Below are 23,234 nucleotides of genomic sequence, written 5' to 3'. Positions count from 1 at the left end.
GTCTGTCTCTATAATCACTTGGGTCACACTATAAAGAGGTTGGAGTTGGGTGAAATGGGGGTGGAGAGAAAATGGGGTGCGACAGCGGGTCGGAGCACAGATGTGTACACACATCAGATCCAGCAGATTGGATCCTTTTGAAACTCTGCAATTTTCCCAGGGATTTCTAATCACATCTCTCTCCATCATTGACTGAACTGTAGAAATCACCCATTTTTACAGAGCAGCCTGTAAAACCATGGATCTGAGACATAAAGCCTTTCTTAAAGGGCTCTCCCTCAAAACCATCACAAAATTATTGATTGCCCCCCGTATGCAAAAGAAAGTTGGGGGGCTGGTTCTTAAGCCGTTGACATCCACAGTCACACACTGCTTTATTTTGACTCTCTTTCTGCCCGGGTCCAAACATTGCTGCTGGGCAGTTGTGTGCATCTGCATGTAATATGATACATATCTGCCTAGCGGAAATAAAAGGTTCTGGTGTCCTGTTCACAAAAGTTAAAAAGCAGACAAGCAGTTACCAGCCTGAGACTTGGGCTGCATTAGAAATAATTTTGCTGTTGCCAAACTTTCTATTCTGATGCCCGATGATCTCATCAAAAGTTAGCTCTTTCCCCTTTCAGAAATGTTTGCCTCAGATGTATTAAACTTAGGTTTACTGCTTCGCTGTCACAATTTGAATACAGACTGGAACACACACACACACACACACACACACACACACATATATATATATATGTAGTACCAGTATATATGTATATGTATATATATGTGTGTGTGTGTGTATAATATCTCATCTCATCTGAATTGCTGGGGGCATGGCACTAACCTCCGTGTTTCCTGAATTCCCAGTAACTAAAGTACACTTTCACAGTGTGATAGCAAAGGTTGCCACCCCTTTTAATTACTTTGTTGTTCCGAGCGCATCTCTTGACTAGGCGGACCTGTCACCTTGCCGTCTTGTGCTGTGCTGAGCCAGTGATACACATTTGTGACGGAATGACTGCATCGCCGACTGGAGGTAGAATAGAAAGGTGCAAAGCCAGGGCCTTGAAGCACGCAGATACATGGTGTGCAGCCTCCTTTGTGGAGGAGTGTCTTGGGCTCATAAAAGCATTTGTTCCTTGTGGCATAGTGGTGTCTCCAGGTCTACCGTGTGGGAAAGACTGTCCCAGCTGGTTGAGGGCCTGACATGCTTATGGCGCATGGGGTTCTCTTCAAAATACAGGAAAGCCCACCAGCTGCTTCTGAGGACAGGGAGGCGAAGAAACTGGTTTTGTCATCCCCCCATCAACCTGCTTTCTGTGATTTGGAGGAGTCTGTTGCTGTGACTGCTGCAGACATACGGTGGGATTGGGGCCTTGGATTTTAAGTCCTTCATGCAGCAGAAAAAAAGGATATGAACCACACACCCTTCTGCCTGGGCAAGCGTCAGCTTTTGCCTTCTCTGCAGTGCATTTGCAGTAGGAAAGATAATTCCCATGAGCGAGAAAAATAAATGAAAGCCATCAGTTTTGCGTAAAAGGTAAAGGTAAAGGGACCCCTGACCATTAGGTCCAGTCGTGGCCGACTCTGGGGTTGCGGCGCTCATCTCGCTTTCCTGCCGGAGCAGTACCTATTTATCTACTTGCCCTTTGACGTGCTTTCGAACTGCTAGGTTGGCAGGAGCAGGGACTAAGAAATGGGAGCTCACCCCGTCGCAGGGATTCGAACTTCTGACCTTCTGATTGGCAAGCCCAAGAGGCTCAGTGGTTTAACCCACAGCGCCACCTGCGTCCCTCAGTTTTGTGTAGGATCTACAAAAAGAGTTTGTATACTTGAGCATGGTGCCCTGCGATTGGGTCGTCTCCTGTGATCGAGTTGTTCTGGTATTATAAGAGGAGATGGTTGAGCTAAATTACTGGAGGTTGGGAATGTTTGCTGCCTGGAAATGGCTACATGGAATGGCTATGACTTCTTTGTTTGGAGGGTCAATTGGCTTCCTTTCGCTGTTGAAGCACGTGTCGGAGTGTGTTGGGATGTGAGGTGTCAGACGCCCAACACGGAAAAGAGTTCTGCACTGTGGCCTCCTGCAAAATGGGGCCAGAGTGACATTGCAGAAAACGGAAAAACTACCTGCCCTTACTTCTGAGAAGAGTGAAAGTACCGTATTTTTTGCTCTATAAGACTCACTTTTTCCTCCTAAAAAGTAAGGGGAAATGTGTCTTATAGAGCGAATGCAGGCTGTGCAACTATCGCTAAAGCCAGAACATCAAGAGGGATTGCTGCTTTCACTGCGCAGCGATCCCTCTTGCTGTTCTGGCTTCTGAGATTCAGAATATTTTTTTTCTTGTTTTCCTCCTCAAAAAACTAGGTGTGTCTTGTGGTCTGGTGCGTCTTACAGAGCGAAAAATATGGTAAATCCCACCTGCACATTAGCAAGAAAGGATTCCTCCCCACCCCCACCCCCCTGGAAAATAGACAAGAGATGACATGTACAGTGGTACCTCGGGTTACATACGCTTCAGGTTACAGACTCTGCTAACCCAGAAATAGTACCTCGGGTTAAGAGCTTTGCTTCAGGATGAGAACAGAAATCGTGCTCTGGCAGCGCGGCAGCAGCAGGAGGCCCCATGAGCTAAAGTGGTGCTTCAGGTTAAGAACAGTTTCAGGTTAAGAATGGACCTCAGGAACGAATTAAGTGCTTAACCCCAGGTACCACTGTACTTAACCCGAGGTACAACTGTAGTGAGCATCTTAATAAAGATAAGCACCAACACTGATGCACACGCAGGAACTTTTACAGCAGAGATAGCAAATTTGTGTGCCGCCCCAAAGCCCAATTGCCATACCAGCAGGCCCATGGTCAGGGATTAGGGGAGGTGTGGTTCAACAACGTATGGAGGGCTACAGGTTTCTCATCACTGCATTTGGTGGTGGGGTAGAATATTGCTTAAAGCACAGATTTTCAACCTTTTTGAGTCCACGGCTCCCTTGACCAACATTCTTTCTGCGGCACCCCTGTGGGGCTCGGGAGCCCAGTTATATGCCACCCCTTGGCTGCAGAGCCGGCAGCCCCCCACCGCTTTTTGAACACCCTCCCTTGTGGAGTGTTCCCTCAGCCTCCTCTCCCTTCTCCTTGGGAGTCCTCTGGGCAGTTGCAGCTGCTGCCCCTGGTCTCTGAGCTGCCCCAAAGAGAAGTGCCTCCTCACACTGCCCCACAGGGGCCTGGGAAGCACCCCCTGGCCAGCCCCAGAAGCACGATTCACCTGGGCTGCGCAACCCTTTGGGAGGCAGAGATGTGAGAGGGCATCAGAGGAGGGAGGGAAGGAAAGAGGGACAGAGGCCAGTGTTGCCTGTGACACCCCTGACTGTCATTCAAGGCACCCCAGGGTGCCACAGCACACTGGTTGAAAACCACTGGCTTAAAGGATGCTGAATTCTTGAAGGAAAAGAGAGTGGGGGGAGGGACACATATCCCTTTTATTGTGGGCTGAGTAAATATGGCATGAGTGCCATTCAAGCCCTGCAAACTGGAGTCGTCATTCATATTGCTAGATACACAAGATCACATGGAATACAGTCAGTAATAACCCTCTGGGTCTGCCACAGAAATTGTGTGTGTGTGTTTGGCGCAAGGACCAGCCCTCTGCCCTTAATGGGTATGCCAGACCCTTTCCCTTAAAATGTCATCCTAATTATATTTTTATTTTTTTAAAAAAATGAACAGCTAGCTCTTCTACTGATTGAGATAAAAGTGAGCAGTCAGTACTCTGCCACCCAAACTTACAGGCCGGTTGGTGAGCAATGGTGCCCGTATCATACCCATCCCCTTCGAATCTTACAAAAACAGAACAGAAACAGGGAAAACCCCGTCTTCAACTTTGAACTCTTCTACTGTCTTCTCACATCGAGACAAGACACTTAGGCACACCCCATGCCCCCCAACCAAGGCTCCCTGTGTCCTGAAGTGAGTTGGGTCCCTTCTGCCACCCATGCTGATGACAAGGTAAATGGGGATGTTTATGATGTCCAGCACAGCAGGAACAGAATTAAAGTTTTGCTCCAGCTCTCCCAAGCTTGGTTCTTTCCAGAAGAGTTGCTGTTCCTACACACCACCTCTAGGCGTCACTGTTGGGTCTGTTAACAATAGTTGTGTGCTGTCTAATTGGCACACCTGTGCCAGTCCTGGGAAGTGTGCCAGGGCATTGTTGCCAGCGTTAGCAGTTCATCCAGCGCTCGGCTGTGCTCAGTGGGTAGCCCCGGTCTACTCTCAGTTGGTCGTTGAGTCTCCAGTAGATGCCGCCCTTGAAAAAGTAGACTTTGCCGTTCTCCCAGGTGAACGCGGCATCCAGGTGTGATGGCGCCCCTGAGAAAAGGCTGGAGATTTTCCTGGGGAGAGTGGAGAAGTGGCTTCCCAGTTCGTCCCATTGCCAGTAGCCTGTGCCCTAGGGAAAAAAGAGAGGAATGATTGCACTTTCCCCAGTAATAATAGTAATAATAATTTTATTATTTGTACCCCACCCATCTGACTGGGCTGCCCCAGAAAAACATAACAAAACACTAAACATTTAAAACGTCCTGTAACGGCTTTAGGGGTTGCTTGCACGTAAGTTACCGCCGCTCTGGGCTAGGTTGCCTGGTTAAACCGTTTCTGTCTGGACAGCCATCCACTCCGTGGCTGTTCAGTCGCTAGCAGAATCCGTCAGTGGGCGTTTCTTGAACCTCTTCCAGCAAAGAAGTTCTTTGACGCCAAGTTGCCGCCTACCTTCCCTGCGCGGAAGTCTTCTGCGCAGGGTGGGTGTGGGCAGTGGAGGACCTGTGCTCTCCTCGCTGGTCTCCTGCGAAGAGTTCTGGAGCCTCCTCTCTGCTTCCCCCATCGGCCCCCCTCTATCCCTGGTGTTGCGCTGATTTTCTTCCCCAGCCAGAGACCTGCCTCTCTCCCTGCTTGGCCCTTCTCCAGCATCGCTGTGGAGCCTCGCCTCCTCCTCTAGTTCCGATGGCAGTTCCCTGACACGTCCCTATACAGGGCTGCTTTCAGATGACTTCTAAAGGTTGTTCCATCTATCTATCCATCTATCTACGATCTATATATCTCTCTCTATCTATCTATCTATCTATCTATCATCAATCTATCATCTCCTAACTTTTCCCTTTTGAGGTGAAAGTCAGCACTTGACATGAAAAAGTGTACGTGAAACTGTTCCCAGCAAAAAGGCTTTTTATTACTGTTTAAAAACGTGCTGCTGGAAAGGCAAACAAGAAAACCATTCAGCCAGAAAGCGGGCAGTGATCACCCTAACCTCCCATTGTCTTGGGAGCCATAAATAGATGTTATTGGCCATTTTGCCACCGCTAGAACAGTGTGATCCCCTCTTCCCTCTGTTGACTTCTGCCTCTTCCTACGGAGAGTACTCAATCCATCTCCACACCCTTCTCTTATGTCTCTCATCACCTCAAAGCTAGCATCCACCTGTCAAGGCTCATACTCAGAGAGCATCTGTTGTGCCCATTATGTCCCCTCAAAAATCTCCCACAATGCCTTGGGGCCTAGGGAATTCCTGCTTCTTTCTACCCCTCCCCTCCCCAGTAAATGCCAGTGAATTGGGACATGAAAGGTGCCGCATGGATCAGAGGAAAGGAATATTTAAACAGCACAGAACGAACACTGTTGTGACTTCAAGGCCAATATCCCCACATCCTAATCATTCATTTGCCCAAATTTTCTATTATTTGTCCCCCTGCTCACATTCTGCTCCTCGGCAGCCCATTTGTTGAAATTATTCCTGCCTCAATACTAGCCAATAGTCGTCGGTCCCTTAGGTTTATTTCACAACATTCATATACCGCTTTATTGTGATAAAACCTCTAAGCCGTTTATAGTGGTACCTCGGGTTACATACGCTTCAGGTTACATACACTTCAGGTTGCACACTCCGCTAACTCAGAAATAGTGCTTCAGGTTAAGTACTTTGCTTCAGGATGAGAACAGAAATCGTGCTCCGGTGGCGCGGCGGCAGCAGGAGGCCCCATTAGCTAAAGTGGTGCTTCAGGTTAAGAACAGTTTCAGGTTAAGTACGGACCTCCGGAACGAATTAAGTACTTAACCCGAGGTACCACTGTACAAAAACCCCCCCACCAAAACCCTAAAATATTATATTAACAACAAAAGACCATTAAAACCAGGCATTTAAATATGTTCAAAAGATAATTAAACTTGACAATAAGCAAAAAGAGAGAGATTAAAACACATGTCTGTGTTCTACATGTCTGGATAGCGTAAGGGATAATGTATTGCAATTGTTGTTATTGCAGTTTACCTTAAAGATGAAGATCTTCTTGTTTTGAGGCCAGTAGAGGGCAGCATCTATCTTAGCTGGGATGCGGGTGAGGGGTTTGGGATAGCCAGGATCCAGCTTAAATCCCCGGTAACGCCACAGTTTAATACCTGTAGCCAGAGTGACATGAATTAATGCGAGGATAACACACCAGCTGACTAAAAGCTGGCAATACAAATGCAATCTGTGTCAGAGGCGTAAGCAGTTCTCAACCTGTGGGTCCCCAGATGTTGTTGGACTACAACTCCCATCATCCCTGAGCTCTGGCCTTGCTAGCTAGGGGTGATGGGAGTTGTAGTTCAACATCTGGGGACCCATAGGTTGAGAAAGGCTGGTTGGCCCTTTGGGGCTTGTGGGAGAAAAAAAAGGGGGGGAATAATAATAATAATAATAATAATAATAATAATAATAATAATAATTAATAAAAAATTAATTATTCCCCCAGCCACTCTGGACGGCTCCCAACAGAATATTAAAAACACGATTCAAACATCAAACATTAAAAACTTCCCTAAACAGGGCTGCCTTCAGATGTCTTCTAAAAGTCAGATAGTTGTTTATTTTCTTGACATCAGATGTCTTCTAAAAGTCAGATAGTTGTTTATTTCTTTGACATCTGATGGGAGGGCATTCCACAGGGCAGGTGCCACTACTGAGAAGGCCCTCTGCCTGGTTCCCTGTAGCTTTGCTTCTTGCAGGGAGGGAACCGCCAGAATGCCCTCAGCGCTGAACCTCAGTGTCCGGGCAGAATGATGGGGGTGGAGACGTTCCTTCAGGTACACTGGGCCGAGGCTGTTTAGGATTTAAAGGTCACCACCAACACTTTTGAGTTGCACACAGCTGATCAAGACAAAGAAGAGCCGCATCTGCAGAGGTACACGGCCTTTGGTGTAATAATCATAGTCATAATCTCCCTCCAAAGGACCAGGTTTAGATCATTTAGGGAAGCGGGAAGGTTATTTTTTAACTCTCGGACCCACAGACCTTTGAAGAAGTAGGTGCGCCCAGTTCGGGGGGAATATACAGCTGCATCCAGCCCCCCAGGCAGCCCCTTCCACAGCGCCGAGATCTTCATGGGTGGGTTGGTACCAAAGTCTGTCACCGTCCACACGTAATCGCCACGGAAAGCGTAAGTCTTGTCATAGGGCCCTAGGCAAGGTGCAGAAGTGATGGACCAAATGTTAAAAAGTGGGAATCTAGCATGCTAATCTTTTTAGTCCTGAAAGGGGTGTGTTTCTGCTTTGAGTCAGTTTTGCATGTGTTCATTCATAAATCCAGTGCTTTTTTTCCTGGGGGGACGCATACCCCTAAACATTTTGTGAATCTTAACGGGAGAAGAAACTAAAAATGTAAAAAAATAAAATAGTTTCTTCTCTAGCAAGGTGAATTGTCAGTTCCGTTGCTACCCCCAATGGAGGCCTCATTTTCTGTCACGGTGTTTCCTGAGTCTCAGACGGAATGAGACTCCGTTTTTTTGACTGTTGCTTGTGACTTCGTTTTTGTGACTTGTTTTTGTGATTGTGTGTCACAAAATCAGTTTTTGCAACTGATTGATTGATTTTGTTGACTGCGGAAATGGATAAAAGCCCCCCATCCAAACAATGACTATAATCAGTGCACATAAGGGGGGGGGGAATTAATTTTAATGTTTATCTACAATACTGTATTATTTATTTTATAGTACAGTACATTGATTATTGCTTTCATTTTATGGATCAATGGTCTCATTCAGTGGCGTAGCGTGGGTTGTCAGCACCCGGGGCAAGGCAAGTAATTTGCGCCCCCTAACCCGTGGATTTTAGCACTCGAGTGCGAGTGCGCCCCCCCCAGATGTTGCGCCCGGTGCGGCCGGCCCCCCCTGCACCCCCCACGCTACGCCACTGGTCTCATTAGACAGTAAAATTCATGTTAAATTGCTGTTTTGGGGGTTGTTTTTAAAAGCCTGGAATGAATTAATTAATCTGTTTTGCATTACTTTCTATGGGAAAGCACACCTTGGTTTTGGAACAGACTTCCAGAATGGATTAAGTTTGGGAACCAAGGTACCACTGTATAACGAAACAGCATATAGCCAGCTAGAAACGGATACCGGGGAGACATCCATTTATGCAAACCTGGGATGGGTGGAGTATGTTCTGGACGGTGGTGGTGTTTGGATTTAGGGGTTGGAGTGAGGAAGGGGCCTTACCTAGCATGATAGCATCCAGTCCATCTTTGCATGGGTTAGGGATTTTACTAGGCTTCTGTGAAACAGCCGGGACAGTACTGTGGGCAGGTGAAGTCATTGTCCTTGATGTCGTTGGGATGGTCTTCTTGCCTGCAAGTAAATATAAGGAAGGGAATTATTTTTGGGTGCCCAGCATCTCCACCAAAAAAAAAAAAGAAAAAGAAAAAGGAAGGGAAATAATTGTAAAAGTGTTGGAAATGGAAAGAGAAAGGTGGTTTCTTTTTATCCTATGAGGTGGTCTTGTGGCAAGGTTAAAGCTTACTGGGAAATGATATATAATGAATTGAAAAAGATGTTTAAAATAACATTTGTAAAAAAAAGACAGAATCTTTCCTTTTGGGAACTACAGGGGTAGAACTACCCAAACTGTACAGAAATTTATTCACGTATGCGGCTACAGCGGCAAGAATGTTATTTGCAAAAAAAATGGAAGGAAGAAGTTATGAAGAAAGAAGAAAGGAGACAAAAACTTATGGACTATGCAGAAATGGCGAAACTTACTGGAAAAACAGGAAATCAAGATAACAACTTTTTTAAAAAAATAAAAGAATGGAAACGGTTTATTGAATATTTACAAACAAACTTTAAACAGCTAAGGATATTGGCAGGATTATTGTAATAACCTGCAGTTTTATAAGAGTATACGTTTAAAGTAGATGAATAAATGATTAAGTTAATTTGGAATATGCAGGAAATATTAAATATATATACAGTCATACCTTGGGTTACAGACGCTTCAGGTTGCATTTTTTCAGGTTATGGACTGCCGAAACCCAGAAGTACCAGAACAGGTTACTTCTGGGTTTCGGCGGTCATGCATGCGCCGAAGTGCCGAATCGAAAGCCATGTGTGCGCAGACGCGCAGCTGCAGGTTGCGAATGCTGCGGGTTGCGAACGTGCATCCCACACGGATCACGTTCGCAACCCAAGTGTCCACCGTATATATATATTAAGGGACCGCAGAAAGAGGGGGAAGGAAGTCAAGTTTCGAACTGTTAAAATGCTTGTAAAATTATTAAAATGTATAAAATTGAGAAGTCATATATATTAAAGGAAGGGAAATAATTGGGGTGAGAAAGAGGGTGGAATTCTTGGCCGGCTACTGATTCCTTGGCACTGGATTGACAAGTTGGCGTTTTGCCTCCCAACCCATCCAGAACCTACCGTATTTTTCGTCCCATAGGACGCTCCGTCCCATAGGACGCACCTAGTGTTTTTTGGGGGGGAAATAAAGGAAATTTTTCCCCCTTTATTTCCCCCCCAAAAAGCAGGTCGGAGAAACCGAACCAGGTCGAGGAACAGCGGGATGGCGGCGCTGCGCCTCCCTGCTGTTCCCCGAGCTTGTGGGGCTGGCCGATGTCTGCCCAGCGCGAGGGGCGCTCTGATTCAGGGCGCCCCACCCGCCGGGCGGCAGGCTGCTATCCGCAGCGTGGGGAGCCCTGTGGGGAACTCCTGCAGGGCTCCCCACGCTGCGGATGTGTTCCCGAAGCGCCGGGCGCCCTGAAAGCAGAGCGCCCGACGCTCCGAGAAGCAGGCTGCTATCCGCAGCCTAGACATCCCTGCGGGAACTCCCTGCATTCGCCCCATAGGACGCACCCAGATTTCCCCTTCATTTTTGGAGGGGAAAAGGTGCATCCTATAGGGCGAAAAATACGGTACTTGAGAAAGGATCAGGAAGAAGTTCTGGTGTTACCTGGCAACCGTCTGCACCTCCCCTAGAGAGCAGCGGCCCGCCTCATGATTTGAAAACAGGCCCAAGCCTCTCATAATTAAGAACAGGCCTCCCTGTTGCTAGGGTATACAATAGCTGAAACAAAGCATGAAGGCAGCCGTGGGTGGGGTGGTGGGATGCAGAGAGAGGAAATGAGTGTTGGAATTGGGGCAAGCGGTGATCCAGAGGAAAGGCAGAACCATTTCTTTGAAGGTTTAGGATTATCACTTAATAGTTTGTCACGAGGACTGACCATACCTATTTTCTACATGGACACCACACCTTTGGAAAAACAGCTGCCTCAAAGACGAACTTGCACTCATTGTGCATTAAAATGGGGTGGGGTGGGGTGGAGGATCAAAATAATATGTCTATAGAACATATCCTTCCCTGGCTTCATTTAAACATTTATTTTAAATGTACCCATATTTTTCGCTCTATAAGACGCACCAGACCACAAGACACACCTAGTTTTTGGAGGAGGAAAACAAGAAAAAAAATATTCTGAATCTCAGAAGCCAGAACAGCAAGAGGGATCACTGCGCAGTGAAAGCAGCAATGCCTCTTGCTGTTCTGGCTTCTGGGATAGCTGCACAGCCTGCATTCGCTCCATAAGACACACACACATTTCCCCTTACTTTTTAGGAGGGAAAAAGTGAGTCTTATAGAGCAAAAAATATGGTAATTCATCATCATTTTAAAAATATATCTACACTGCTACAAAACCTCACAGCACTTTACAAATTAAGAAATACAGCGGAACCTTGGTTCTCAAACGGCTTAGTTGACGAACAAATTGGCTCCCGAATGCCAAAAACCCAGAAGTAAGTGTTCCGGTTTTTGAACGTTTTTCGAATGTCCAATGCTCCTGCAGCCAATCTGAAGCTGCGCCTTTGTTTTTGAAAGGTTTCGGGAGTCAACCCGACTTCCAGAAAGGATTACTTTCGAGAACCAAGATACCACTGTATTACAATACAGAGAACTGGATTGTTTTAAAATTTAAAAAGTATTATTTTCATGACTTTGATATACTTGGATTGCTTTTTAGCTGGACTCTGGGAGGTTCCCAATGACTCAAATGAGGCATAGGCAACTGGCAGGTGTAGAAGAGACAGGGAACACGCATTATCTGGCCCCAAGGACTTCGCATCTGCTTCCAACCTTGATTCCCAAGCCCCTTCCCTGCCTTTATGGCACACCTCAGCCAAGTGCCTGAGGCCCGCAAGATGGAAAGGCCTGAGGGTGTCAGAAACCCAGATCTGCTCCCATTGCATTCAAAGCAAGGAGTGCAGGTTTGCAAAACGCAAGGGGAACATTGGTGTGCTGTGCTTTGCAACCCTCCCCTAGTCCGTACCATAAAGGGCCTGGATGCCTTCGATGTCGTCGCGGTGCAGTCGGAAGCGCAGTCGGTAACCACTGTAGGCGGGAGCCATGAGGGCACCCGGTTGCCGGGAATGGCCCAGCCCCAGAGCATGGCCAATCTCATGGGCGGCAATGATGCGCAGGTTGACGCCGCGCGAGGTCCCTTCTGTCCAGTGCTCATCAGAGTCAAAGTGAACTGTGCCTAACTCAGGGATGTCAGCATGGGCCAGGACATGTCCTGAGGAAGATAAAGGAAGGTGGATTGAGAGCTGTGCGAGAAGCTCTTGCAAACTAAGCTAAGCTAAGCTAAGCTAAACCTAAACCTAAACCTAAACCTAAACCAAAGCTAAGCTAAACCAAGCTAAACCAAGCTAAACCAAGCCAAACTAAACTAAACTAAACTAAACTAAGCTAAACCAAGCCAAGCCAAGCCAAACTAAGCTAAACTAAACTAAGCTAAAAAGGTAAAGGTAATGGACCCCTGACAGTTAGGTCCAATCGCAGATGGCTCTGGGGTTGTGACGCTCATCTTGCTTTACAGGCTGAGGGAGCCGGCATTTGTCCGTAGACAGTTTTTCCAGGTCATGTGGCCAGTATGACTAAGCTGCTTCTGGAGCAACGGAACACCGAAACCAGAGCAGTTCATGGAAACGCAGTTTACCTTCCTGCCGGAGCGGTACCTATTTATCTACTTGCACTTTTTGGCACACTTTTGAACTGCTAGGTTGGCAGGAGCTGGGACTGAGAAACAGGAGCTCACCCCGTCGCAGGGATTCGAACCGCTGACCTTCTGATCAGCAAGCCCAAGAGGCTCAATGGTTTAGACCACAGCGCCACCCACGTCCTAAACTAAGCTAAGCTAAGCTAAGCTAAGCTAAACTAAACTAAAGTAAACTAAACTAAAATCTATAATAATTATAATGTACGCAGGTGTGTTGCACCCCGTCTGTGTAGCAAAGAGCTATACCAAATCTAGTGCAAGTATAGTATAAACTATAAATAGGCACATGCTAACGATCATACTGAGATGCAACAAAGATGAATCTTTGCTTCTTTTTCAAGCCCACTGCAGTACAGAACGACAGAATCAGTTTTTTAGGCCAATCCATTCTTCCCTGTGATTTAAGAAACTGCCTCAGCTTTAAAGTAGGGCTGAGCAATATCTGGTTTTCAACATCGTGATATATCAGCAACTAAACACTGCGATGTATATCATGATGTCTGAAATAAGGATGGAGGCATTGGCCAGTTTCACGGTTTCCCCCACATCGTGATTTTTGCCGGTGCCTGCTCTCGTTCAAACCAGTTTGGGATGATGTATCGCTTTGAAGTCAACCCATTCTGGCACAAGAGAGGGCCTGCTCCGATGCCTCCTTCCCATTGCTCCACCTGACCACGAAGCACCTTCCAGCTTCTGGTACCCCCTAACACCCCCTCAGCAGACGCTCCATCCAATCCCTGCAGCACAGCAGATCACACCTCCCTGTGGCACACCGCTTCAAGATCCCTGCTCCTTGCCAGCCCTATTCTACGCCCCAAGTCACTCCCCAACCCCCGAGAGCAAAGCTTGGGTCCATACCAGGCCCATCGAAGGGCCGTGAACAGCCCCAAGTAGAAGTGCCGTGGAAGGAGAGGCGGATGTCAGCACGGCCGCTTCGCACCTCCTGGAAGGTGAGCCGGGTCACGTCACTCCAGTACTTGAAAGCTGTCTGGATGGCAGTGCGTGTGGCTGCGGCCCCCAAATCCTCACTGTGGCTGTAGATCCTGTAGGTCAAGTGCTTTTTGCGCCAGCGTCCTGCAGGGGGAGACCCAGAGCAAGAGATGTCAGAAACTGGGGCTTTTATCCCACTGCTGGGGGGCAAGAAAGTCACAGCTTAGCCTAGGTCATGTGATAGGAATTTTGAGGTCTTAGATACCAAGCACGTACATAGATCAGCACAGGAAGACGACCTGGAAAATGGAAAAGCCTCCCCATTGTCTTTTCCTTCACAAATCCTGTCTTAAGGGCACATTTAAGATATGAATAGGGTGTGAGCCTGTGACCTGGCTCAGGAACTAAGTATTTATCATTACAAAGGACTGGCCAGGCTCCCCAGGCAATGCAATCAAGCAAGCATTAACAGGTAACTTGCCAGGCAGGAGGTAAACAACCTACTCAGATTATGAGGTAAACAGCCCACTCAGACTTCTGCTGTAGACCGCCCCTTCTGTGATGTAGGTATGATGTGCCTGGGGTGGTGGTCTTGAGCTCCAGGGCGGGCAATTTAAAATGTCTACATAAGGGCGGACACACCTGGGTTCTGGGTTCCTCCTCCTTTCCTGCGTGTGAGGGGAGTACCCTGTTGCAACAGATCAATAAAGATCAAGCTTACTAGCTGCTTTGCTTCTCAATATTCTCTGGTTGGCCTCTGTTATTTTCTCCTACCAATAGGGAACCCACTTAAGGACTCTATATGGGCTCTTGGGTACCCCATAAGGGGAAAGGGCGGGTTTTTGTTTACAACAGTTACAGGGAGAAGGCGTAACAAACTCTTTACTTAATAGGGAGCCCAGTTTTCAGAGCGTGAAAACCTTACAGCATCCAAGCAACAAGAGAGATGTAACAAGAGGCTTGGGTGGTTGAGGGCACTCCAAGGATTGCAGAAGTACAAAAAAATGTTTATGGGGAAAACGCTTGTGGTGGTCAAGCAGTTCAGTGAAGAAGAGAACATGCTCACTGGGCATGGACAGTTGGGGGGGAAAACAGACAACGGGTGGAATGAAATGGAGTATCCTGAGAAAGGTCATGGCTTGCTGGTTGGCCGGCTGGACAAACAGGAACACTCCATGTTGCAACATTTTGTTGCAGTTCAATTTGTTCCAGACAGTTCTTTGACTAAGCTTGCATCCTTATGCAGACTTACTGGGGGGGAGGGGAGTCTCAAGGAAATCAATGAGATTTACTTTTGAATATGATCTGGCTGCATGTCTTATTCATGATACTGCAGTCATTTCCAGACCCCCATTCTTGACTCAGAGCTGGTTCATATGCCCATTCTGCCTCCAGAGACTCTTATTTTTTTAAAAAAAATCACTGCTTGTGGCTAATGTGTCACCAACTTCAATGGATTTCAAAATTGTTTCCCAGCAAACTCTGTGCTGCTCTAGAAGCTAACTGAGGTTGTTTACTTGCCAACAAAGGTCCGTATAGTTAAAGCTATGGTTTTCCCAGTAGTGATGTATGGAAGTGAGAGCTGGACCATAAAGAAGGCTGATCGCCGAAGAATTGATGCTTTTGAATTATGGTGCTGGAGGAGACTCTTGGGAGTCCCATGGACTGCAAGAAGATCAAACCTATCCATTCTTAAGGAAATCAGCCCCGAGTGCTCACTGGAAGGGCAGATCGTGAAGCTGAGGATCCAATACTTTGGCCACCTCATGAGAAGAGAAGACTCCCTGGAAAAGACCCTGATGTTGGGAAAGATTGAGGGCACAAGGAGAAGGGGGCAGCAGAGGACGAGATGGTTGAACAGTGTTCTCGAAGCTACCAGCATGAGTTTGACCAATCTGCGGGAGGCAGTGGAAGACGGGAGTGCCTGGTGTGCTCTGGTCCATGGGGTCACAAAGAGTCAGACACGACTAAACGACTAAACAACAACAACAGGAGTGCAAAGGGCAGGGAACTCTGGCAACAGAAAATACCTCCGTTGAGTCTTTTCTCACCAATCATGGACGTGGGAGACTCAGAGTGTCTTGGGGAGTTGGGCAGCGAAAGCCAACCCCTCATTTTTCTGCAGCCATTTTTTCAGCCATACATGATCACCACTACTGATCTTCCCTAGAAATGTGGATCTGCAGGAGACTTTGTCCTTGAAAGTTGGGTAATAGTGAGGCTGAACAGACCTGACTTTTGTCCTACATGTGTTTGTGCTGCAGAACATGCCTCTTCAATGTGCTGCAGTTTCTCAGCAGACAAGAATCCCCTGATGATAGAAAAAGTTTGAAAACCACAGACTTCGGTTGTTTGCCAAGTGCTGAATCTGCGTTTTTACATGCCACCGTCATCAGTGTGGATGGAACAATGCATAAGACATTCCAACTTCTCTTAGCGGGGGCAGGTTAATTAGATAACCCACTTTCTACAAACAGGAAGCTACAGAGCACGTCCTCAGCTAGCAGGACTTAATCCAAGCTTCGTCAAATCTTCCTTGACTCCACTTCTGGCTATGACACTGGCTGGCGCATAACATAGCAACAAGTGGCACATGGCTCAAGTGGTACCCAAGTTGGCCATAATGTCAGAAATCACAGTTTCAGCTGGTGGGTGGAGATTCAGGTTTGGGCCTAAGTGAGTTGGGTTCAAGTTCCTGTTTACCCAGAAACACTTTGGGAAAGTCTAGCCTCAGTTTCCTAACTGGGGAAAAAATGGAAAATATCTTCTGTGCTATTTTAAAAAGTATTAGCTGCTTCCCCCCCTCAAGAAAAGGAACGCACCATGAGAAGAGCATCTTCATAAATAAAAACAATAACAACAAACAAATCAAATTCAGCTGATTTTTTTATAACAACCCAAAAACCAGCAACACAAGTTAATTACCACCTATGAAGAAGTGGGAGGGGAGCTTTCCTTTGCTGCCAAAAACTTAGCAAAGAAAAGGAGGTCATTCCAAAACTGTGGGGCCACCACTAAACAGACTTTATTCAAGGCATCTACAAATCTGTTTGGCAGCTCATCAGCTGCTTATGATATTAGCTACATGCTTGCTAGCTCATCACAGCTGTGTATGAACATTAAAAAGTACAAGAAGTCTCTGTTGATTTTTCAAATTATTTTTTAGCTTCTCCAAACGAGAAAAAATGACTTTGCCCAGGCCCTCTGGCAAGTGCGATGACTTGGGATAACAGCAGGGTTCTGCGCTGAAGTTTGTATAAGAGAAAAAACAAGAGGAGAAGGTGTGCTTCTCCATAACTCCTGCACAGTTAAGAGAAAACCCTCTGTCTCTGGGCAAGGGCAGGGTTTTGCTCGTAAATGAATACCATAATTCTATAGGCCTCCATTTAGAAGTTCCGTAGATTTCAATGAGTTTCATTGCATGGCACTAGTCTGACCACACAAAGCAATTTGAAAGACTAACAAATCTACTTCCCAGAATTCTTGCACAGATGAGCTCGGCAGGGCCTGCGAAGCACACTGTCCATTCAACCCTCCGCTGGAATAGTTCATTATAAGGACAGCTCCAATCCCAGCATTACTATGACCTCTGATCCCAACATTTCAACCTGCAGAATTCTCTGTTTAAAGATCCACGCAGCAGGAGAACTCCCTTTTTAGGGAAATGCCTTCGCACCAGCTTCCCTCAGCCCTATCCATCTCTCTGCTTCGGCCAGGAGGAGAGATCATTTGCCCAGCATCTTGCTTGGCCCCAAATTCAACAGTTTGAAGAATGCTCACCCAAGAGTAGATATTTGAGGGTCCTCTCGTTGAACGGGTCTTCTACGCCGCAGCGGGGCTGCCGCATCTGGGAGAGGGTTGCTGCATCCAGACGTCCGGTAGAACGTAGTCCTGATGCAAGCTGGAAAGCCCTAAGGGGGCAGAAGTTGGGGGAGCAGAAGGCAAGGAGTCAGCATTTAACTGTGGTTCAGACATGACGGGTGGTTTGTGCAACACGGTGAACCAAACTATACCTTAGTGAGACTATGCGAATGTGCAGGTTTCCAGAGAGGAGTTCACAGCCACTTTGCTTGCCCCCAGCCACGCCGTGGGATCCCACGTATTCATATATTCTCACTAAAAGCAGGGAACTATAGGAATGGTAGCTTTGTGAGGGGAACAGGGGTCTCCTAACAATTCTCAGCACCCTTAACAAACTACAGCTCCCAGAATTCTTTGGGGGGGGTGGAGGGAAGCCATGACTGTTTAAAGTGGTTTGATGGTGCTTTAAATATATGGTGGGAATGTGGCTTAAGCCACGATCTGGGCCTACCATGTTGTGGGAACCAGGTGGCTATGAGATGCTTCTCAGGGCAAATCAAAGCCTTTGTAATGGTTTCCCCTTGTTGTTTGGGTTGGGCTGTGTGTTTCTTGTTTCGTTTACCTCATGGCTCAAGTTTTACCTCACAGCATTCTCGATATCCTCTTCGGTCAAGGCATTCGAGAACTGCTCCAGTGGCTTCTCTAAGTATCCAAACTGCAGCAGGAAGTCCTGAAATGATGACACTTGTTAAAACCAACTCTCAGCCCCAACTCATTGGCGCAGTCTCTCAGAGAACGGGCAGGAGGCCCACAAGGGCGTTCTTGTAAAGAGACCAGCTTCTGTGGCAATGAGTGTTGCTGGGTGGGCAACAGACCACAGTTTGGACTGGCTTTCCCCATGCTTTATATCTCTTTAAATACGCTCCCTGCCCTTCTTTTTACAGGGAAACCTACTAAGCAGAATGTGGTTGTGCTGGTCTGGAGCCAAGAGATGTGTACATGTTGTCCCTTATTCTCACTTAATAGCTAAATATGGGAACAAGGTATTCTCCTGATTTCCATCTCCATAGGCCCGATTGCACTCCAGCACTTAAGCATAAAAGCTCCAGCTTCTCCTTTCTAGACATGTCGGGAAACTCAAACTACCACCATGCTTACTCAGCAAATAAGAGGCTGGCCACAGCCATCTCTGCCATCAACCCTCCTCTATAGAAATCTCAAATGTCACGGCATCATTCCTTGCTTTTGCAATGATGTGCACAGTACTTGTTTTTCTGCACTTTTCCACAACTGGATCTATGGCAGGCATAGGCAAACTCGGCCCTCCAGATGTTTTGGGACTACAACTCCCATCATCCCTAACAGGATCAGTGGTCAGGGATGATGGGAGTTGTAGTCCCAAAACATCTGGAGGGCTGAGTTTGCCTATGCCTGACCTATGGTCTGCCTGCTGCTACGACCAAACAGATTTCCCCACCCATATCCAACAGGGCAGGGGTCCTCAAACTTTTTCTGCCTCGTGGCGCATTTGGAAATCCAAGAAACTGTTGCAAGCACCATTACTTCACAGAAGAAAAACTGGTGATGATCAGGAACAATGGGCAAAACATTATACCCAAACTTCTCACTCTTCAAAAGGGTACCTTAGTCTTTCAACAAGTTCCACATACTTTCAGAAACCCCAGACTTTCCTATTACTTCTAAAGAGTTTGTAATTGTTAAGGCCGTTCTCCCAGAACTTTCTGAGTCCATCTCAATTCCGTATATCAAACAGACAATTAACAGACAATTAAATTAAATCTCAACTCCAGTGGATCAGTACAGGGGCAAAGGGCTAGAACCTCTGTCCCCAAACCAAATCGAAATTGGGACACCAAGCAGACGCTATTTGAAAAAGAAAATTACATGGGAAGTTCCAAGCACGGAACACCAGTGTAAGATGTAGCTTTGCCCTTCATTCTTGCAAAGGCTTTCTCCATCTCGCACAAAACAGATGCATAGCTCAGCAAATACTGCTTTGCACAATAAATACTGGTTTACAAAGAATGTCCAGTTTTCCTTTTTGGACCCCACATTCCCATTTGCTGTACTCTTCTTTTGGAGGGGTTCTGTATCCCATTTTAAGTAACATCCAGTGGGTTGAGAGCTGGTGGGGAAAACTAATCTGCTGCTTTTTTAAAAATCTGCTGGTGATTACCTCCCTGCCCCTGCCCCCCCCCCACTACTCATGCCAGACTGCTATTACTTTACTTGTTTGCTATGAACCAAAACTGCCCTTCTACATGCCACTTCAAGTCTTCTCCATGTCAGCCAAAGCTGCAAGTTCTGCTCATGGCAAATGACTCAGTTAAATGACCGTTTTAACACAGGCAAGGCATCACCAAGGGCAAAAAGAAAGAAAGGAAAAAGGAAGACTCCATGTTCAAAGCAGCAGCAGCACATTTTGGATAGGTCAAAGAGAAAGCATCAAGTCTTCCTTCTAGCATTTCCCAAATATATCTCATTCTTTAACTTGCCCTTGGTTTAGAGAGACTTTTTTGGTGCCTAAAACAGCTGGGTAATCTTGCAAAGAGGGACGCGGGTGGTGCTGTGGGTTAAACCACAGAGACTAGGACTTGCTGATCAGAAGGTTGGCAGTTCGAATCCCTGCGACGGGGTGAGCTCCCGTTGCTCGGTCCCTGCTCCTGCCAACCTAGCAGTTCAAAAGCACCTCAAAGTGCAAGTAGATAAATAGGTACCACTTTGGCGGGAAGGCAAACGGCGTTCCCGTACGCCGCTCTGGTTTGCCAGAAGCGGCTTAGTCATGCTGCCCACATGACCCAGAAGATGTATGCCGGCTCCCTCGGCCAATAAAGCGAGATGAGCTCCGCAACCCCAGAGTCGGTCATGACTGGACCTAATGGTCAGGGGTCCCTTTACCTTTTTTAATCTTGCAAAGGGAATGGATGTTTCAGGAATTAGGACACCTGGCTAAGAAAATCTACCATACGTCTCAGGAGAATAAGACAGATATATCTTGAGGTTCTTTGGAAGACGGTAGGAATACAGGAACCAGTCCTCTTTATAATGAGCCAGAACATTGGTCTATCTAGCTCCCAACTGTCTGCACAGACTGGCAGGGATTCTTGGGGTTTTTAGGGAGGGAAGATTCCCAGCTCTACAGGAGATGCCAGGGAATGAACCTAGAACCTTCTGCAAGCAAGGGAGATGTTCTTCCCATGAGCTACAGCCTTTCGCTAAGCAGAAGCAAACCCAAGGTTGGGGGAACAGTGAAGAATGCAAGCTGGGTTCAAGGAACAAGAGTAAAACTGTGAAGAAAAAGAAGAAGGAAAAGGAAAAGCCGAGAGACTCTGCTTTCCTACTCCACATCCCGCACAAACACACCACAAACAGCTCACAAAGGGTGGAAACTCCTTGCCAATCTTCTGCACAGCAGCCAAAGCGGTTTGCTTCTGTTATGATTGCCCACCGCACCCACCCATAAATGTTCAGCTTGGTTCCTGCTGCTACAGGGAGGCCCAGGCAGCTGAGGGTTTCTTTTGGCCAGAGAAATCTTCCTCCAGGCCTCCTGTCCCTTTCTGGGGAAAGTTTGCACTAAACAAAGCTTTGCAAGATAAGCCAGGAGACACGGATAAGGCTGGAGGCATCTAGGAAAGTTTCAAGGTTCAATTGCCAGGACTGAAGGCCTGGAGAAAGTTGGAAAAGTCTGGGGTTGGGGTTGTAGGTCACAGCTGAAGAACAATCCTACCCTGCTTGTCCACATTCTCCCGTGTGACCCCCATCACTGCAAATGCACTGACTCCACTTCTCAACCTACAGACTTAGAGGGGCCACCCAAGCCCTACATACCATGGCTTCTTTCTTCTCCACTCGGTTGAGAGCAGCACCTTTGGAAGAGCAGATCAAAGCATAGACCTGGAACAGCAGCAGCAGCAACGGAAGCTGTGGCAGCCTCATGTCCAGTTTCTCCTTAGACCCTCGACAGCAACGCAGAGCAACACTTCCTTGCAGGAAACTCCACAGAGCTCTTCAGAAACTGCTTTTGCTGGAAGGGAACCAAAGCGGCGCTGGAGCTCTTTCTCTCCACTTCCTCCCTCCGCGGCTCAAGCTTTGCTCTGCCCTCCCTGCTCCCTCCATCCATCCATATCTTCGCTCCCTGCTTTCTCAAGTTTATAAATCTCCTAACAGCAGGAGTGAGTCATTTCCAACTCAAACATGTTGCAACCGCAAAGCCTGGAGGAGCCCCCTCTGCGAAGATTAACTCTTCGCAGAGCAAACACTCCCTGCAAGCCCTCCTGTTGAAAGGGCTGCCAATAGCAAGGTCTGTACGGTGGCATTGGGGTCTCATTGCGGTTCAGATAAAGGCCTGCAATCTAGAGACGCAAGAAAAGTAGTGCACCCCACCCCCAAAAGTACACAAAGCAAAAGAGAGTCTCTGCAGCTGCAAGGGCCTGTTGTAGCGATGGATAAACCTGTGGTCATCCAGATGTGGTGCTACTGCTCCCATCTTCCCTGACCATTGGCTACGCTGGCTAGAGCTGAAGGGAGTTTGTAACATCTGGAGCGCCCCCCAATCCTGGCCCTCTGCCATCTCTGCAGTTGAATTCAGAGAATTCCCAGCAGTTTGTACTCATGGATGTACAAGTGCCAGGAATGAAACCTGCATAACATTCTGTCAAGGCCTTGCACTGAGGAAATCTCACTTGCTTCTTATTCCCCAGAAATGCTTTGGATAGGTCAGGCATAGGCAAACACGGCCCTCCAGATGTTTTGGACTACAACTCCCATCATCCCTGACCACTGGTCCTATTAGCTAGGGGTGATGGGAGTTGTAGTCCAAAACATCTGGAGGGCCGAGTTTGCCTATGCCTGGGATACAGGCCTCCCCAGCAGGGCATGTCATCTTAAGGGGGTGAAATTTACCGTAATTTTTTGCAGATTTCTTCTGCAATGTGTTTTTGGGCGTGAGGAATTCCTATCTGCTATTATGTTTGTGACTTGGGACAACATCTAGCTTGGTAAATCTACACTCGGTGAAGAAGCACATAAACTGCTTTTGGAAAACCAAAGAATTGTAATTTTACCTTCTGAGAATGTCAAGTAATGTTTGATGATGATGATGGCATCCGTCTGTCTCGAGAGACAATGGAGTGCGCCTCCGGGGGTGAAATCAAACTGCTGTGTTAGCAGCACTGAAATGACCTCCCTGGGCACAAGCCTGGGCAGTGTGCATGGAGGTCCTGGGCTGCCTGGACAACAATATTCCCACTCACAGCCTCACTGATTTGGTCCAAAGGAAAGCAGAGCACTACATTTGGCACCAGCACAGCTGCAGGAGCTGCCATACAAGATGCCGTTCAATCATTTCAGGGACTCCAATCCGGATTTGTATAGGGTTTACTCCTTCGCCTTTTCTTCTCCTACAAGGCAGCAGATGTTAAGGAGTCTTTCCTTCTCCTAGGTGGGCTACCTTCCTAAACTGACAGGCCCCATCTGCCCTTCACTTCCCTCTACACTACATCATGTGCAGAAACTGCCTTCTTGACCATTGGAGCCACTCTTGGTCCCATTCACTTACCGTATTTTTCGCTCTATAAGACGCACCAGACCACAAGACGCACCTAGTTTTTGGAGGAGGAAAACAAGAAAAAAATATTCTGAATCTCAGAAGCCAGAACAGCAAGAGGGATCGCTGCGCAGTGAAAGCAGCAATCCCTCTTGCTGTTCTGGCTTCTGGGATAGCTGCATTCGCTCCATAAGACGCACACACATTTCCCCTTACTTTTTAGGAGGGAAAAAGTGAGTCTTATAGAGCAAAAAATATGGTAATTCGACGGAGCCTGTCTTCGCATGCAGGGGAAGTCTCTAACTCCCTGAGCGTTTGAGACCCATCGGCTTCCCTCACTTGGTTTAGCCAGCCAGTCAAAGCTGTTCTCGAGGTGTGGCTGCTGTCGCATGCTGACAGCTTCTAGGAGCCACAGGTGAGGGCTGAGTGCAGGGTAGGGACCAAAGGTGCACAAACTACCCCAGAAGGAACTCAATGTGTCCCCCAACAGAAGTACTACCCCTCCCCTAACACCCCATATACCCCAAATAATAATAATAATAATAATAATAATAATAATAATAATAATTAATATCGATAATATAAATGTTGATGTATAA

The 23,234-nt window shown here is 47.2% G+C and overlaps 1 protein-coding gene across 1 annotated transcript; it reads right to left on the bottom strand.

Moving 5' to 3' along the window:
• Positions 1-3,438: 3,438 nt before the first annotated feature.
• Positions 3,439-21,286, bottom strand: MMP19 (matrix metallopeptidase 19). Its single transcript, XM_083598831.1, has 9 exons — positions 20,919-21,286; positions 17,711-17,799; positions 17,049-17,179; positions 13,197-13,412; positions 11,610-11,855; positions 8,506-8,634; positions 7,302-7,466; positions 6,300-6,427; positions 3,439-4,427 (listed from the first exon to the last, which is right to left on the bottom strand). The coding sequence occupies exons 1-9, from the start codon at positions 21,024-21,026 to the stop codon at positions 4,200-4,202; spliced, it is 1,440 nt and encodes a 479-aa protein (XP_083454957.1). The 5' UTR covers positions 21,027-21,286; the 3' UTR covers positions 3,439-4,199.
• Between the last annotated feature and the right edge of the window lie 1,948 nt (positions 21,287-23,234).

The sequence above is a fragment of the Podarcis filfolensis genome (assembly GCF_964270895.1).
Source record: "Podarcis filfolensis genome assembly, chromosome: 2".
NCBI classification, from domain to species: domain Eukaryota; kingdom Metazoa; phylum Chordata; class Lepidosauria; order Squamata; family Lacertidae; genus Podarcis; species Podarcis filfolensis.
The sequence above is the reverse complement of the archived record's forward strand: the minus strand, read 5'-3'. Positions and strand labels throughout refer to the sequence as shown.

What these genes read in the sequence shown, in the direction of transcription:
- MMP19 (XM_083598831.1), bottom strand. Translation starts at nt 21,026, where the DNA reads ATGAGGCTGCCACAGCTTCCGTTGCTGCTGCTGCTGTTCCAGGTCTAT. An exon ending in CCTCAAATATCTACTCTTGG is followed by an intron (nt 13,413 to 17,048) that starts GTGAGCATTCTT and finishes CTCCCCCTGCAG; the next exon opens with GACGCTGGCGCAAAAAGCAC. An exon ending in AGAAGATCTTCATCTTTAAG is followed by an intron (nt 4,428 to 6,299) that starts GTAAACTGCAAT and finishes TTTTTTCCCTAG; the next exon opens with GGCACAGGCTACTGGCAATG.